Source organism: Gopherus flavomarginatus, chromosome 2 (genome assembly GCF_025201925.1).
Source record: "Gopherus flavomarginatus isolate rGopFla2 chromosome 2, rGopFla2.mat.asm, whole genome shotgun sequence".
Lineage (NCBI taxonomy): Eukaryota > Metazoa > Chordata > Testudines > Testudinidae > Gopherus > Gopherus flavomarginatus.
In genome coordinates, this window is record NC_066618.1 from 79,987,482 (window position 1) to 80,003,824 (window position 16,343).

Genomic DNA, 16,343 nt, shown 5'->3' on the forward strand with positions numbered 1-16,343 from the left:
CCAGATTGGGCCCCTAAGATTCAGCTGTGAATCAGTTGTCCACACTTAATGTGCAAAAGTGATTCACTTAAGAGAGAGCAGTGGGTACAATATGGTCTCTTGGTTTTTTTTGTATATACTTCTCAAAATATGGTCTGAAAATTGCAGGCAGAAATGCTGTCTGCCAGGTTCCCACGCAAGCAGGGCCAGCTCCAGGGGTTTTGCTGCCCCAAGCAGCCTAAAAAACAAACAAACAAACAAAAAAACCACAATCCCGATCTGTGGCAATTCAGCGGGAGGTCCTTCGCTCTGAGTGGGGGCAAGGGACCCTCCGCCGAATTGCCGCCGAATACCTGAACATGCAGCCCCTCTCCGGAGTGGCCGCCCCCAAGCACCTGCTTGCTAAGCTGGAGCCTAGAGCTGGCCCTGCATGCAAGAGCTGTGCCAGTGCTACCATGACTCTCTGCCCTTTACAATAAGAAGATAATGGCCATATTAGGTCAGACCAATAATCCGTCTAGCTGTGTACCCTGTCTCTGACTGCTGCCAGTAGTACCAGAGCTTCAGGGGGAGCGTACAGAACAGGGCAATTTTGGAGAGCTCCACCCATCCTCCCCACCTGGCTTTGGCAGTCACAGCTTTAGAGTTGCCCTAGGCATAGGGTTACATCCCTGATCATCTTGACTAATAGCTGTTGATTGACCTATTCTCAGTGACCTTATCTAGTTCTTTTTTGAACCCAGTTATTCTTTCAGACACCAAACCTCCCCGGCAATGAGTTCCACAGGTTAGTTTGGTCTTTGTGAAAAAGTAGTTCCTCTTGTTTATATTCAATCAGCTTCCTGTTAATTTCAGCAGGTGACCCCTGGTTTTGTATTATGGAAAAGTATAAACATTTATCTATTCACTTTTTCCACACCACTCATAATTTTATAAACCTCTATCCTATCCCATACCTCTTCTCCCCATCATCCCTTTTCTAGACTGAACAGCCCTAATCCTTTTAGTCTCTCTTTGTACAGAACCCATTCCATGCCCCTGATCACCTGTGTTGCCCTTCTCTGTTCCTTGCCCAGTCATTGTTTTTGAGATGAGGTGACCAGCACAGTTCACAGTATTGAAAGAGTGGGCAAGCCATGGATTTATACAGTGGCATTATGTTATTTTCTGCTTTATTTTCCATCCCTTTCCTAACACTGCCTAAGAATGTTCACCTTTTTGACCACTGCGGCGTGCTAAGCTGAAATTTTGGAGACCTCTCCATGGTGATGCCAAAATCTCTCTGGAGCAGTGATGGTGAATTTACACACCACAGTTCTACACGCCTATCTGGCATTATTTTTTCAGCTGTGCATCACTTGGCAAGGCTCACTGCCGGATTTAAATGCGTCCCTTAACAGAGGTAACAGTAGCCTCACTCCTCTCCAGCGTTGCACCAGGCCCAGCTTCCACCACCATCTGCCCTCCACCTGGCACCGCCCCCTTCACAGCAGCCCACAGAGAACAGGTCAACAGGGGGCGGAGCGTCCTCGCGACGTCACTCTGTCCCGCTCCATCCAGCCACTCTGGGGACGTTCTCGGGGCGGCGGCCAATCAGGAGCGGCTGCCTGCCGGCAGGGTACTGGGCCAATGGGGAGCGCTGTTATGTCGCAGAGTGAAGGATACTGTTCCGCGTAGAAATGTGCTACGTATAGAACTTAGCGCTACACGTACTGAGCATGCGCAGTACACCGTAAGTGAAACATTCCTTGCGGTGCCGTAGCCATCACTCTGCTGCGGGATCAGCTGTTTTTGCTCCAGCGGCAGCTGCGCGGCGCCCTCCTGGTCGGGAGGTGAGGTTAGTCCCCGTCGCCCGGGCCGCTCATCGCGGGGCAGCCCCAGCGCCGGGCAGGCAGCTGTGCGGCGCCCTGGGGTGTCCCCCGGCAGTGCCCGGCTTCTCCTTCTCTCTACCGGTCCTGGGGCTGCAGCGCCCCGTGGGAGCGCAGCGCTGGTGTGGGGAGCCACGGACCTAGCGCCGCTCACCGTGGCTGCTGGCGGGGGTCGCCTGCCTGAGCTGTGAAAGCCGCCTGGGCAGAGAACCGCCCTGCACCGCGCTGGAGCTCCCCTCTAGCCCTGGGGCGGCGATCAAGAGACACCTGTAGCCGGAGCAGGCATGTGGGCCTTCTCGCAGAGGCATTGATCCTGACTGTTCTCCACGGCTCTGTCCCCAGCAGTGCGATGGACGCCACCACCGCCCTTAGAGGCATTGGAGTTAAGACTTTTCCAGCCTAAATATGCTTTTACTTCTCCATCCGCACCAGAGTGGATGTTTATAAGCCAGGGGAGCAGCCACTAAGAGAACAGGAGCAAAGGGGAAGGGCAAATGGGGGTGTAGTTGGTTCAAGAAAGATGGTGAAGAAGCCACGGAAGCCACAAGACCAGGGGAAGTGAGGAGAGGTATAAGTAGAGTTCATCAACACTGTTGAGATTTCCTTTAACACTTGCTTTCTTATTATTCTCTATATGGTAGATGGAGACTCCCAGGAGCTGTGTTTGTACCAGACTGGGTGGTGGTTTGGGAGTTAGTACCTGTGGGGAGGACAGTTTCCTGTATTTTGCTTATGGCAGTAACCTGCTTCGGGAGAGGATCCTGCTGAAAAACCCAACTGCCACTTTCTATGCTGTAGCCAACTTGCAGGTCTGTATCTATGGAAGAGATGGAACCCTGTATTGTCCATTCTTTGCTCTTTCCTTTATATGTGCCAAAGAAATTTAGCCTTAATCTGTGTTTTAGTTATAGTTTCAGGAATTTGGAGAGGAGGCATAGCTGCCACATTAGGGAAAATGTTTATTACATTTCACTAACACTTAATTTTATTTTTAAGCTTGTAGAATATTGAAGTACACTTTGGGAAGCTCTAAGCTCATGTCTGAACATTACCAGAGTAGTGCTGCTGCTGCCTTCATCTCACTGCTTCATAGGCTACCTGAATTGAAAATACTCTTTTCAGGGACACTCCAGGCACCAAGCAGCATGTAACTGGAAAAGTTCTGAGTAGGGTGACCAGATGGCCCGATTTTATAGGGACAGTCCTAATTTGTGGGTCTTTGTCTTATATAGGTTCCTATTACCCCCGCTCCACCCCCTGTCCCGATTTTTCACATTTGCTGTCTGGTCACCCTAGTTCTAAGTGCTTACAGTATCTGGGAGGGGCTTAACACTTATATAATACTGGCACTGGAGACTCTCAAAGCACTTGGCAAACATTTTAATGAATTTAGTCTTACATGTATGAATGAGAGAAACATTATTATGCCCATGGTTAGAGATGAAGAAACAGAGGCATAAAGTCTTAAAGTGACTTACCCAGGGTCACCCAGGAAGCTCACGGCAGAGCCAGAATTTTTGTAAAACCCGGATCTCCTGACTTCATGTCCAGTGTTCTAACAAGATCATCCCTTACCCTTCGTAATTCTGCTTTTTATTTATCAATTCTAATCTGTTTAACATTTTGAATGTAACCACATTGCCCCCGAAACCAAGTTTTCCAGTCATCTTGGCTAATATTGTGAACTTCTCATTTCTTAAGTGCATCTAAAACTGGGTATCCAGTCAATATTGGATCCAGAGTCAGTGTTGTGTAGCTTATCCTCCAGGGGGCAGACTGGAATCAGTTTTGGTGAAGATCTTTGCATTAACCCTTTGAATGAATCTCAGAAATAATAATGGAATGTCTAAAAGTCTACAAATCCTGACTGGCTAGGAGTTGCATTTTTTTTTAAAACAACCAGTGTTAGCAGATCAAACATTGTTTTAACAATGAGGAAAATTGTGCTGAAGTTGTCCTTTAAGCAGGATCTAAATTATCAAGCAGCATAAAGTGTAATGCAATGAAGAAGACTTCAGCGAACTCCTTGGAAAAATATTTTGCTACATAAGGGCACTTCTTCCTGAGAGAGAACTCTCACTGAAACCAATAAGAGTTTGGCTGAATTGAGAATGCTGGTTAGGACGTCATATGCTAGAATAAAGAGCGCCAAAAGATGCAAATGAGAGCTCTGAAAGAGAGAGATTATTAAACAAAATTTTTTATTAGGAGTTAGGTAAACTCTTAGAATCAGAAATATTTACTTTAGTCCAACAAGTTACTAACTTCTCATTTTCCTTATGCCTCAGTATTGTAATATGTGTGGTATTCTTTGAAGGTTCTGCTACTCAAAGTGGTTTTGCACACAAATTTCAACAAATTTCACTGAGGCTGGAATGACTTACTCTGCAGTTTTGTCCTGGAGTCCTGGACAAACTGGTGGCTGAAAGGAAACTGGGACAGCTCGGTTCCCTGGCAGATAAATAGATGAGTGCAAGCCTCTCCTTCCCCAGGAAGAGGGGTGGTTTTTTCAGCTCTCGGCGAGCGAAGATCATGCGTAATCTTTTTCAGAGCCAGGCCTAGCACAGTTCAAGGCTTCTTATGCTGTCTTGTCTGGGTATAAAGGGAGTTTTTCATCAGTGAACTAAAACTTCACATTTCTTGCAAAAACATGATTATTTTGCTGGTTTCACTAGAAGTGGTGAGTGGATTATTTGTGCATATTTAAGTTAGGGTTGAAATGCACTGACAAAGCCTTGTTGGGAAAGCCTATTAACCTCAGCTGAAGCCAGTACTACTATCACTATCTGACATCTGCAGGCAATACAATCACTCATAAATTTGTCATAAAATAACAATTACAATTTGTTTTGATTTTTTTTAACGTTTCCATAGTTTTTAAAAATACATTCCCATGCAAATAGTTGCTTTAACAACAAATATACCTTCCCTTGCGCATCTGAAACCCAGGTGTTTGTAGCGGTAGCGATGTGAAAGTGACTGCTCTCCAAACTAAGAGAGAGGCAAAAAGTAAATGGATGATAGTGACGCAAGGTTTTTTTAAAATAATTTTTACTTTGACCTCAGATTTTACTACTAATCTAGGTAATGAAATTGACTTGTTTACAATGTCTGACTTAAGCTGAAAGTATCCCTTTTAATGTTAATCACCAAAACTAAGGCCATGTCTACACTAATACTTATGTCAGCAAAACTTTTTTTGTCAGTCCTGAGTGTGAAAAACACCCCCATGAGCGCTTATGTCACTCAGGTGCACAGCACTATGTCAGCCAGAGATGCTCTTCTGTGGACATAGCTACCGCTGCTCGTTGAGCTGGTTTTATTATGTCGACAGGAGAGCTCTCTCCCATCGGCATAACACAGCCACACAAACACTCTTACAGTGGCACAGCTGCATCGGTACAGCTGTGCCACTGTAAGCTTGTAAGTGTAAACATGGTTTTAGTGAATGTACCATCCATAATTTTGGGATACAGTAATCTTAATGGTCTAGCAGCTGGGATGTATTACTAAATTTTCATGGAATTTGTTAAACAGCTATCAAATGTTAGTGTATAAAGCTTTCTTACACAGTATTTATTGTTTAAAGCACCTTTGTGTAAGAAGTTAATGTAATCTCCATGACAGTTAAATAAACTACCTTGCTCATTCAGATTTAAGCCACTGATCTAGACTTACAGTATAAAAGATCTTAACAGTTGCATTCTTTGTTTATATCAACATATCTGTTTGAATGACTTATGTATGGTGGTCAAGTGCCAACTGGAGGGAAAGACTAACTCTATCAGAGGGAGTCTGAAAGTTCCAAAGATTACTGTGATCAATATCTAGCATGTGGTCATAAGTGTACTCATTCAACCACCAGTCTTCTGGCAATTAGCGCCTGATCATCTGAAATGTTGAGCACTGTCAAATATCACTGACAAGTCAAAAATGCTCAGCACATCAGAGGCTTCTCAGCACCTGGCAGGATCAGGCCCTGAAGGAGGAGTTGAAAGTAGCCAAGTGCAGTATCTCTAGCAAAAGAATGTTTGTGTGAAGACTTCATGCCCAATTGCAGCCTTCAGTTTGTTTACTTTCAGGTTATGCAGTAAGCATATTATGTAGCAAAGCATGTGAACTTGTTCTGATCTGGCTCTCAATATCTGGTGGTTTAGAACAGACCTATGTCATAGCTGTACAGTGTGCTAACACAGGCTCCCTTTTATCCACTGCTCCATAGTGATTCAGTTATACTGTGGTTCAAAAAGAACGGAGATCTCGGAATGAAAAGGCACTACCCAGATTAACAATTGACTTCTGGTAATTTCTGTACAGTGAAACCAGGTACGGCTAGCAAGACAAAACCAGCCTTGAAATAAAAGGTTAAGGATGCTGAACAGGAGTGTTAGCTTTCACAGAGAGAAGCAAGACAGCAGTGTGTAAAAATGAAGCAATCTGAACTTTGGGGGTGGGGCTCAGGGAGTGGACATGAGTAGTTATGGTAAATGAACGAGAGAAAATAAGGAACACAAGCAACAGACAACTAAAATTGGATCAGCATTTAGGAGAGAGGCAAAAAAATGAAGGGCATGAGCCCAAGTAGTGCTAAGAGCCTTTATTGCTGTTAACTCCCATAGGCACTGGAGGGGCTAAGCATCTTGCAGAATCAAGTCCAAAGTGGTCTTAAAACAGGAAAAGCTTAAAACGATTGGAAAAATACTCTTATAAAAATTAATTATCATCAATGTGTTCAGTTCTGTAAAAACCAGAAAGACCACCTCTTTAAGGGAAGAAGGGCTCAATCCTGCAAACATTTGCCCATGTCTGTAACTTTATGCCCATGATTTTGGTGAGACTACTGGTGTGCATACTGTTACTCATGCTTGAGAGTTTGCAGGATCTAGCCTGGAGTCTTACACTCTGAAATCACTCTGTAGCAAGTCATAGAATGGCTGACAATTAGCATTCATGTAGGTATGTTTCTGTTTTAGAGAGCACTTTGAGAAAAGTTGCTTTTCGGAGGGTTTAGTTGCACTCTTTCATATATGGGGCATATTTTGCAAAACCACCTGTTGCATCCTCATGGCTTATTGAAAATCAGACAAGAAGCTCCAAAGTGTACAATTGATTTTTTTTTTAAGCCCTTCAAATTTCAGAAATATTTTTAAAGATCTGTAAGAGGTAGCTCACTTCAGAAATTAAAAACCTTAACATAATTAAACACTTTAAAGGGACTTCAAAATCTGAACTATAGTCAGTTTAAAAAAAGGAGGGGGTCACAGCTTAAAAGTAGTTGAACAAACTTTGCTTGTTCTTGAGTGATCCAGTCATTGGTGTTGGTACAATTACATTTTCTTACTTTTCTTTAGAATGTCACTCTACAGTGCTGCTGGATGAAAAGCCCACACAAACTGGAAACTGGCTGACAACTGATTAGTCACTCACCGTTTCCATGATGTGCTGAGTGCTGTTTGATGCACAAAGTAAAACTGAAAAAAAATAGGAGGAAAAGTTTTACTGTATTTTATTTTACAGGAAACTTTATAACAGGGGTCTCAAACTCAGTTTACCTTAGGACCAGTGCTAGTCCTCAAATCCTCCCAGCGGGCCAATAATGTCACTGAAGATGGTGTGCAGAAAAGAAAATGTTTCTATTGTGTTTTTTATTTCAAATTTCTTAGAACTAAAAGAAGTGTCATATAACTTTATAAAATTCTTCGCCTGCCAGTGTGTGTTTGGTTTTTGCTAGACACCTGGCAACGCTTCAGTTCTGTCAGTTTGTTGATGTTTGGCCTCAGTGACTGAGCAGTTGAAACCTTCAGGGTTGCAGCAAGGTGTGCATCAGATAGTTGTAGTTTGACTTGTTTATATTCATTGTGGGGAAAAAAGTGATGCCTCTGTGGCTGACTCTGCCTGGCAACTAGTGATGATATCTCTGTCCCTCTCCCTCAGCCATTGGGAGCTGTGAGGGGCGGTACCTGTAGCAGACAGAGCCGGGCAGCGTGGCTGGCTGCATGCATCTCCTGTGCATGCGCAGTGGGGAGGTTATCAGGCCACAGATGGCCCTTGGGCTGGGGCTTTGAAACCCCTGCTTTACAATAAAATTAGGTTTTACTTGTGAGAACAGGAGGTGTGTGAGTTCTAAAAGAATCTCAATTTTGTACCTACAGTGGGTTTTTAGAAAAAAAAAAGAGAGAAAATATCTCTTAGAAGTCTCACCTATTGTTTTTACAGGTAACTGAAGAATTAGAATTAGAAACTTTTTTTCAGTTTACTTTGTGCATTTGATAGCATTTTCTGCCTACTCACTTCTGTTGGTCAATTTCAGTTCCTTTCTTTTCTCATACACTAGCAGGATGACTTCTCACATGCCCTGCTCGGGGCAGCACAGATGCATGCTCTTCCTTACTTCCTTCAAGAGGGTGTTCCTGGGTAAAAGCAGCACCATAAGCTGAGCAGGAATAAGCAGCTGAAAGGCATGTACACAGAGAGGAAGGGGACAAAGAGGAGTACTTGGCCGTAACAGGTTTGGTGCTGTGGCTCTCAGGCCCACCCAAAAACCCTTCTAAACCTTTGAAGGGCAGCAGAAAACCGTTACAGAAATAGGATTTTAACTTCAGAAAGTCACTGACATCCCTTTAATGTTACTGTATTGTATTTAATGTAGAATGTGTCTATTACATTGTGATGAGGTTGTGGCTCTTTCTCTGCCAGTCCCATTTTCTAGCAACTCTTTAGGAGAATTGTCAGTTGTTTGGCCTAAAATATAAAGATGTACCCAGATCTGGGCCAAATTTCACAATGCAGCTCCATTGTCACTAAAAATGAACCTACCATACCTTTCTTCCTTTCCCAAACCCATTATTTTTCTTGGGGCCTGCTGAAACTCCCATTGAAGTCTGCAGAAAGTAACCAGTGGATTGAAGTGGGAGCTGGATCACATCCTTAATGAAGGAAAAGTGACTTCCTTCCTTGTGGCTATGCTGGCTCTTCTTGTAGACTTTGCTTAAGCTAGTACTTTGTTAAGAAAACCCAAATCACTGAGTTTAAGTAAGAATTGATCATTTGTGTTGGTTTAATTTGCAGGATTTTAAACTCATTTTTGGCAGTCATCAAGGCAAAGCAAGCTCTTACTGGCATGGAGGTACAGCTACCATTGTTCAAAGCCCTGGAGACGAAGTGTGGGGAGTAGTATGGAAAATGAACACTAGCAATTTAAATTCGCTGGATAAGTAGGTGCATTTTAATGTCTTGTCACTTTAGAAAGCAAGCCAAATGCAATGGTTATTTTTCAGTAATCAATGTGGTGGGTTTGTTTTGGATAAGGGAGAACACATTGGATTCTGAAACACAAATTTAACTCCAAAATTATCTCTAATGCGTTAGAAGCTGATAAACTTAACATTGCTTTAACTTGAGAAGCAAAACAACTTTAAAGAAAAGCTTTAATATGAGAAGGGGATTCTGAACTGTTGGACTGAACTTAAATTCATGTCAGTCACTAAAAATTGTCATCTTTCCATATTTGCTAATTATTAAAGCTCTTTGAGGCAAGGTTTTCTGCCTTTGCAGCCGATTATCTGTTTTGTCCTGCGGTGGAGAGGAGATGATACTGAGTTTGACTTTGTGATTTCTATGTCAATAGACTGATATGAGCACCATGTTGGGACTTCATCTTGGGCTCTAGCAGGAGGCAGTAGAGAACAAGCTCTCTAATGTTAGCAAAGAGAGCTCTTGGAAAAGCCACTTATACAGCAATTTCCTAAGTTTGCAACAGATTTCAAAATGTTCACTTTGAAGTTAGTCCCAACTATGAATTAACTAGGGAGCAGAATAGGAATCTCTTGTGGCAGTTAAATAAGGAGCATGGGAACTGTGATTCAGCAAAAAACAACAAGGAGGAGTTCTTGTGGCACCTTAGTGACTCACAAATGTATTTATTTATTAATTGTGGGGGAGGGATATCTCAGTGGTTTGAGCATTGGCCTGCTAAACCCAGGGTTGTGAGTTCAGTCCTTGAGTTCAGCTAGCTCAGTTGGTAGAGCATCAGACTTTCAATCAGAAGGTCCAGGGTTCAAGTCCCTGGTCAGGTGAACAGGGAACATTTCCCTGTATGGTACTCCTCCAGTCCTTGAGGGGACTATTTAGGGAACTGGAGTAAATATCTGAGGATTGGCCCTGTTTTGAGCAGTGGGTTGAACTAGATGACCTCTTGAGGTCTCTTCCAACGCTGATATTCTATTCTTTGTGCATAAGCTTTCATGGGCTAGAACCCACTTCATCAGATGTCTGAAGTAAAAGATACAGGAGCAGGTATAAATACTTCAAAGGATGTGGAGTGCTTTACTAAGTATTAAGTCAGTCTAACAAGATACATAAATTAACAGCAGGATACCAAGGGAGGAAAAATAACTTTTGAAGCGGTAAGAGAGTGGCCCATTACAGACAGTTGACAAGAAGTTGTGAGTAACAGTAGGGAGAAATTAGCATTAGGGAAATTTGTTTAGGTTTTGTAATGACTCAACCACTCCCAGTCTTTATTCAGGCCTAATCTGATGGTATCCAGTTTGCAAATTAATTCCAGTTCTGCAGCTTCACGTTGGAGTCTGGCCAATGTACATGGCAGAGGGGCATTGCTGGCACATGATTGGCCAGGCTCCTCCATATATATATTTTGCTGATACTGACTAACACAGCTACCACTGAAACCTGTGATCGGTCATCTCAATTATCATTTCGAAGGGTTTTTTATTCTGCTGACAGTAGCTCATCTCAATTGATTAGACTCTTCCAGTTGGTATGCATACTTCCACCTTTTCATGTTGCCTGTATGTATAAATATCTCCTGTCTGTGTGTTCCATTCTAGGCATCCGAAGAAGTGAGCTGTAGCCCACGAAAGCTTATGCTGAAATAAATTTGTTAGTCTCTAAGGTGCCACAAGTACTCCTGTTCTTTTTGTGATGATTCAGTTATCCCTCCCAATGTAAACCTGTCCTGCCCTCATTCAGTGATAACTTAGATAGCTCTGTCACCTATCAAATTGCCTGCTGGAGAGCACTGAGGCAGTACATGGCTAAGAACCTCAGAAAATCGTCCCCCTCTTTTGCAGGTGCCTTAAGGATTTAAGTATCAAAGGGGTAGCCGTATTAGTCTGGATCTGTAAAAGCAGCAAAGAATCTTGTGGCACCTTATAGACTAACAGACGTTTTGGAGCATGAGCTTTCATGGGTGAATACCCACTTCGTCAGATGCATGGATTAGAATTTAGGAGCCCAACTTTAGACACTGTTTGGAAACTTTGACCAGAGCTCTGTACTTCTTGTTTTATTACAGCTCTTAGTGGCCTAGTCTATAAAACTGAAATTTCAACTTGCGCATTAATGGTATGTAACAAGTCTGAATCTGCAAGGGGCTGAGTGCTCTCAGCCACCACTGACTTAAGCACCTCACAGGATCAGGCCCATTGTGAATGCATTCAGGATTTGAGGAATAAAATTGTTTCCAAGTTTAGTTTGGAGACATTGGAATTAGATTAAATCTGAGCAGTAAATTACCTTGTGTACTTCTCACTGGGGAGAAGTCCTCACTTTCTTCTCTGCACCTTACTGCTCTCACTAGTGATCATACTATAAGATCCTGTCTCTTTTTTGTACAACATCTTAACTTGCCATGCGTGCCTGAAACCTAAAATACTTCACAGAGCTAAAGATCCCATAACTATTTCTGTCTGTGAGGGAAGATACTGCCCTTACCACTGTCAGGAAAGAATAGGTTGACTGATAAATAATTGTAATTTGTATTGTGGAGTTTTAAATCACTTGCTCTTACTTTTTAATCACTTTTAATGTTAGTGAAAGGTACCTGATTGGCTGCTCTGGAAACTCAGTTGTTCTAACTCAACAGAAAAGTTACAGGATGGGCATTATCATTGCTGGCTTGCTCCTCCGACAGTTCATGAATAGGTCCTAAAGGTGATCTTCAAAAGGAAAGAAACTGGATTTGTCCTCTTGCTTCTTTATGACCTATGAAGAAAACATGATTAAAAAAAACAATGCTAGTCTTTTCACTAGATACTCAGTTTTTATCTACTCCATCTTCCTAGTGGTCTGGTATAATTATGATGGAGTAACCATGAAGTAAAAAGCGATAGGAAACTATTTTTATCAGATGTTAAAAATTCACTTTTTTTGTGTTAATATTAACTTTTTCCTTTTCTGCATTCCTTGTCCTCTAGAAATAATTTAATTACCAGGATTTCTACCTGTTAAAATACTTACGTTGGCTTTTGTTCTGATAACATGTCAGTGTCCTTTTAAGGGCTATGGCCCCAATCCTGTAAAGGCTTACATTATGTCTGCACTATGGACCTTACAGCTGTACTGCTACAGCTGTGCTGATGTAAGGTCTCCTGTGTAGCTGCTCTTTGCTGACAGGAGAGAGTTCTTCTGCCAGCATAATTAAACCACCCCCAACGAGCAGCGTTAGTGATGTTGGCAGTAGAGCCTCTCCTGCCGACATAGCACTGTGCACAACATCACTTTCGTTGGTGAAATGTATATTGATCAGGTGTGTGGGGGGGGAGGGGTTCACACCCCTGACAGACACAAGTTTTTGCTGACAAATGAGCTAGTGTAGACAAAGCCTTAAATGTGTAGAGTTAAGCACAGACATCAAATAGTCCTGCTGAAATCAGTGGGACTGTTTGCACTTTGTAGTCACACACATTCATAAGTGTCTGCAGGATTGGGACATAGTTATAGCTAAAAATAGATTAACTTTTATGTTGGATGATTAAACCTGAAAAATCCAGTTTTACTTTTTACTGTGTTCACTTTTTCTCAGCATGAACAATGAAAATAGTCTTTGTTACTTCTGTTTTTTTGCATAATGCATAGTCAATTTCACTTTTAGTTCCTCATTTACTAACTAAGCAATACAATTCTTGGGTTTGCAAACAAGGAAGAGGAATCTTTGTGTCTTTACTTTCCTTGGTATTAAACTACTTGGAGATAGTTCTCTTGATTGTAAGTTTTTGGAGGTTTTGTCTTAGCTTAAAATTTACATTTCATAAGTTTGTTTGACCTGACGCTTCTTCTTTTAAATCCCAGCAAAAGACACGATTGGTCTCTCATCTTTCTTCCCCTTATGACCCAGAAATCTGTTTCTAAAGTTTACATTCCGTTTGTTGGTAGGCTGCAATCTTCCTGTTAGTTCCATGCGGCACATGGGTCTGCCTGCAGTGAGCCAGCTGGGGCCGTACTCTGCTAGTAGATGTTGTTTTCATTTGAAAATATAATTTTGTAAGATACGCGGATACCATTGTGATAAATAGTGCTAAAACTTAGACAGGGTATTCTAAGTGGTCACATTTTTACCTATCATGTTCAGCTAAGCAGTTAACTGTCGTATCTAAATTCTGTCCCTGATCTCATGACGTTTGAACCATTACTGCAGCCCATTTATTTAGATTTGTATTAGAAACTACTTTTAACGTTTTAGCACTGTGTTTTTAATCCACTTTCTTCCCTCTGCCCTTGGGCAAATCTTTCTTTTGAAAGAAACTAGTTATGGCAGTTCTTGATACAATCTTGTAGCTCATTGCTATTGTGCAAGTTCTATGTACAAACTACAAGGTCTGGGCATGTCGATGGGTGTGCTGGGTTGTTCACAAGGATGTGCGTTGCCCAAGAACTGTGGGAGTTTCCTCACTTTAGAATTATCTCTGTTTAAAAATAATTAAAGGGGCAAGGTAAAATTTTGCAGTTTCATTATCAAAGTGGAACTTAATGATTCTGGCATTGTCTTTTAATTCTGATCATTTTGTTGTGTGCATATTGTGGATTTTCAAATTTTATTTATATACCAAACATTAAGCAATTTCCAAGAAGTGCAGAAAGTAATGTTGCTGTTAACTTGCATGGTTACAGGGATAGACTTGCTGTTACGCTATTTGTTCAGGATCTAAAAAATAAGCCAATGGTATTGTTCACTTTTTGATTTCAGTACTCCAAGATTCAAGTATTGATCAAAATTATTGGAATACATTAATATTATTCAGTACTGCAGCCGAAAAGCCACCTTGCATTTAACATGCTAAAACTCACCTATTCAAATACATGTTAGTTTTCTCCCCTGTATTGGTGGTTCAGAATGAAAGGAAATGTTTTTGATTCTTTACAGGCAAGAAGGAGTTGCAGGTGGTATTTACATTCCAATAGAAGTTAACATTCCAACGCAAGAGGGAAAAATTCTGACCTGTCGAAGTTATCAGATGAGTGATTGTGTCTGTGATCTCCCATCACCACAGTACAAAAAAGTAGGCATCATCTAAAAAGGGTGTGAACTGAAGTGGATATTGTATTACTGCTTGCCATTTAAAATAGTCTCTTACAACAGCATTTGCTATATAGCAGAGTCCCTTAAAATAGCATTTCAATTACTTCCAAATGTATGAAACCAATACATCCCTATTGTTAGTCTGCTGACTTCAGTGAAACTAAACAGAAGGTAAATCTGGGCTATTGTTCGTGAAGCATTTGCTCTTATCCATGAATTGCTTCTTCCTTGACACATTTGCAGCCACCTGTGAGCTTGCACCAGCTGCTCAAAAGCAGTAAGCAACTTTACAAAATAGTTTGGAATAGAAAAGATCACTGTACTAAACTGAAGCCACAAATGGAATTTTAGTGGGCAGGACTTAATGTCCTGACCTGGAATCTGGCAAGGACATAGATATTAATATCTCCACTCTTGTAAAAAAGTGCGATAGACTCTTTAATGACTAAAGGTACTTAGTATCTTGGCTTGACGTCTCCAGCATCATAGGCCCTGTAACACTGTTCTGGGGCATTGGTCTAGTACTTCTTCTTAGGGTATGTGCAGTGTGCCTCAAGTGTCATATGATCCGGATTCATCACTGAATTTGGACTGCTGGTTGGATCATTAGCTTCCCTGGCTTGGGCTGGGTACTGCCGGGGAGCGCGACATGTACGCTGATCTGTGTCCCCCGATTTAGTACTGATTTGGAAGAAAAAGTGCCCTGTGCGAAGTTCACCAACACCACTCTGCAGCACATGGACTCTTTTTGGAGGTATGCCTAAGCACTGAGCTGTCCTGACTTGCTTAGCTAGTGAGGTCTGAGGCCCTATCCCAGAGGTGATGTGACTACATGTCTAGAAATGTTTAGCTAATTGGAATTACAGATAAAATCAACAAGCTACCATAGTGACTTTCTACTGAAAATAACTAACTGGGCTTGATCCTATAACCCCTATGCATATGTCACGTCTTTTGACCCAGGGGTCAATCCATATGGATCAGATTGCAGGATCAGAATCTCGTTTGTTAAAGAACGCTAACCCAGGCATCCCTAGTGCGCTAGCCAGCTATCACTCCCCCTTATTTTTCTCCCAGACAGATCTTTGGGGCTGTTCTGAAGAAATACAACTATGCTAATACAAACATCAAGGTTGATAATTTATATATCGTCTGGGGCTCTCCTGGCCATACTGAATGTATACCAAGATAATGGAAAAACTGATCTTTTATTTGACAAACAAAATTACCCCTTTACAAGTAAAACTTTACAAGGCAGTCATCTAATTGTATACACTGTAATATAATACTGTACTACATATGTACAGTTAGTCATGGCTTTTTGTGACAAAACTGAAACTGTTACGGGAATTGTAATTTCCTGGCGTGTGTATTTAAATTCTCTGCCATACACTTTTTAACCTACTAGGCAGTGTCTGTCATAGCAATAGTATCTTGCTGCCTGAGCTTTTAAAACATGCATATATATCAGTTATATATTGGTAATTATCAGTTCTCCTTTCTCACTGGCTCCCCTCTCTCAAAACAATTGTAGTGTTGGGCTCAAACCAAATTTGACTCTTTGTTGTAATCACATCAACTCTGACACTGCCTTCTGTAAGGGAAGTGTTCTCTTTCTAATATCTCTTAGTTTTCCTATGGTTCTCTTCTACCTTTTTTTTTCTGTATGAAAGGATTTTACTTAAGAGGACAGGTAGGGTTGTTCATACCATATGACTGTATCGGTGACTAAGTGTGCTGTGTGTGTGTGGTATCTTCAGTACCTGAAATAAGCAGTTTTTATTTTTGTAACTTCCACCCCAGTAATTTCCTGTATTTTTTTTTTCTTTTCACTTCCCATAAATAGTTTTGGCTTACACCACACACTTTCATTTATTTTATGTGGGGGAAGGAAAGCTTCAGTAAAATAAACAGTAGAGAAACTGTCTTTACATCTAAATGGCTTCTTTGCTACTGTAGTTCTTAGTCATATTCACTACTGTCCATTCAAATTAGAAAGACCCAGCAGCTGTTGGTGTACCATCTCAGGATTTTTCTTTAATAACTCAAGCGTTATAATTACTTCTCACTTAGAAGAACTTATGCTAAGGCTGGTTGAAGCCTGAAATCCTATATCTTAAAGGTGGAAATTAATTTACTCCTGGGGGAATTCTGTGCCAAAAAAATTAAAATTTTTG

General features: G+C 41.5%; 1 protein-coding gene and 1 non-coding gene across 11 annotated transcripts in view; both read left to right on the top strand.

Moving 5' to 3' along the window:
- The first annotated feature begins 1,624 nt into the window (after positions 1 to 1,624).
- Positions 1,625 to 16,343, top strand: part of GGCT (gamma-glutamylcyclotransferase) — a 63,135-nt gene continuing 48,416 nt past the window's right edge. For 3 of the 10 annotated variants that reach the window (XR_007772392.1, XM_050938544.1, XM_050938541.1), the window contains exons 1-4: positions 2,140 to 2,229; positions 2,489 to 2,656; positions 8,916 to 9,061; positions 14,011 to 14,146. Coding sequence is in view for 9 of the 10 variants with exons in the window: in XM_050938544.1 (XP_050794501.1) it covers positions 2,197 to 2,229; positions 2,489 to 2,656; positions 8,916 to 9,061; positions 14,011 to 14,146 (483 nt within the window). In the remaining variant the exon portion in view is untranslated. The other 7 variants (XM_050938549.1, XM_050938548.1, XM_050938546.1 and 4 more) reach the window with 7 other exon arrangements.
- Positions 9,850 to 9,926, top strand: TRNAE-UUC (transfer RNA glutamic acid (anticodon UUC)). The gene has a single exon. It is a non-coding gene; the product is annotated as a tRNA-Glu (tRNA).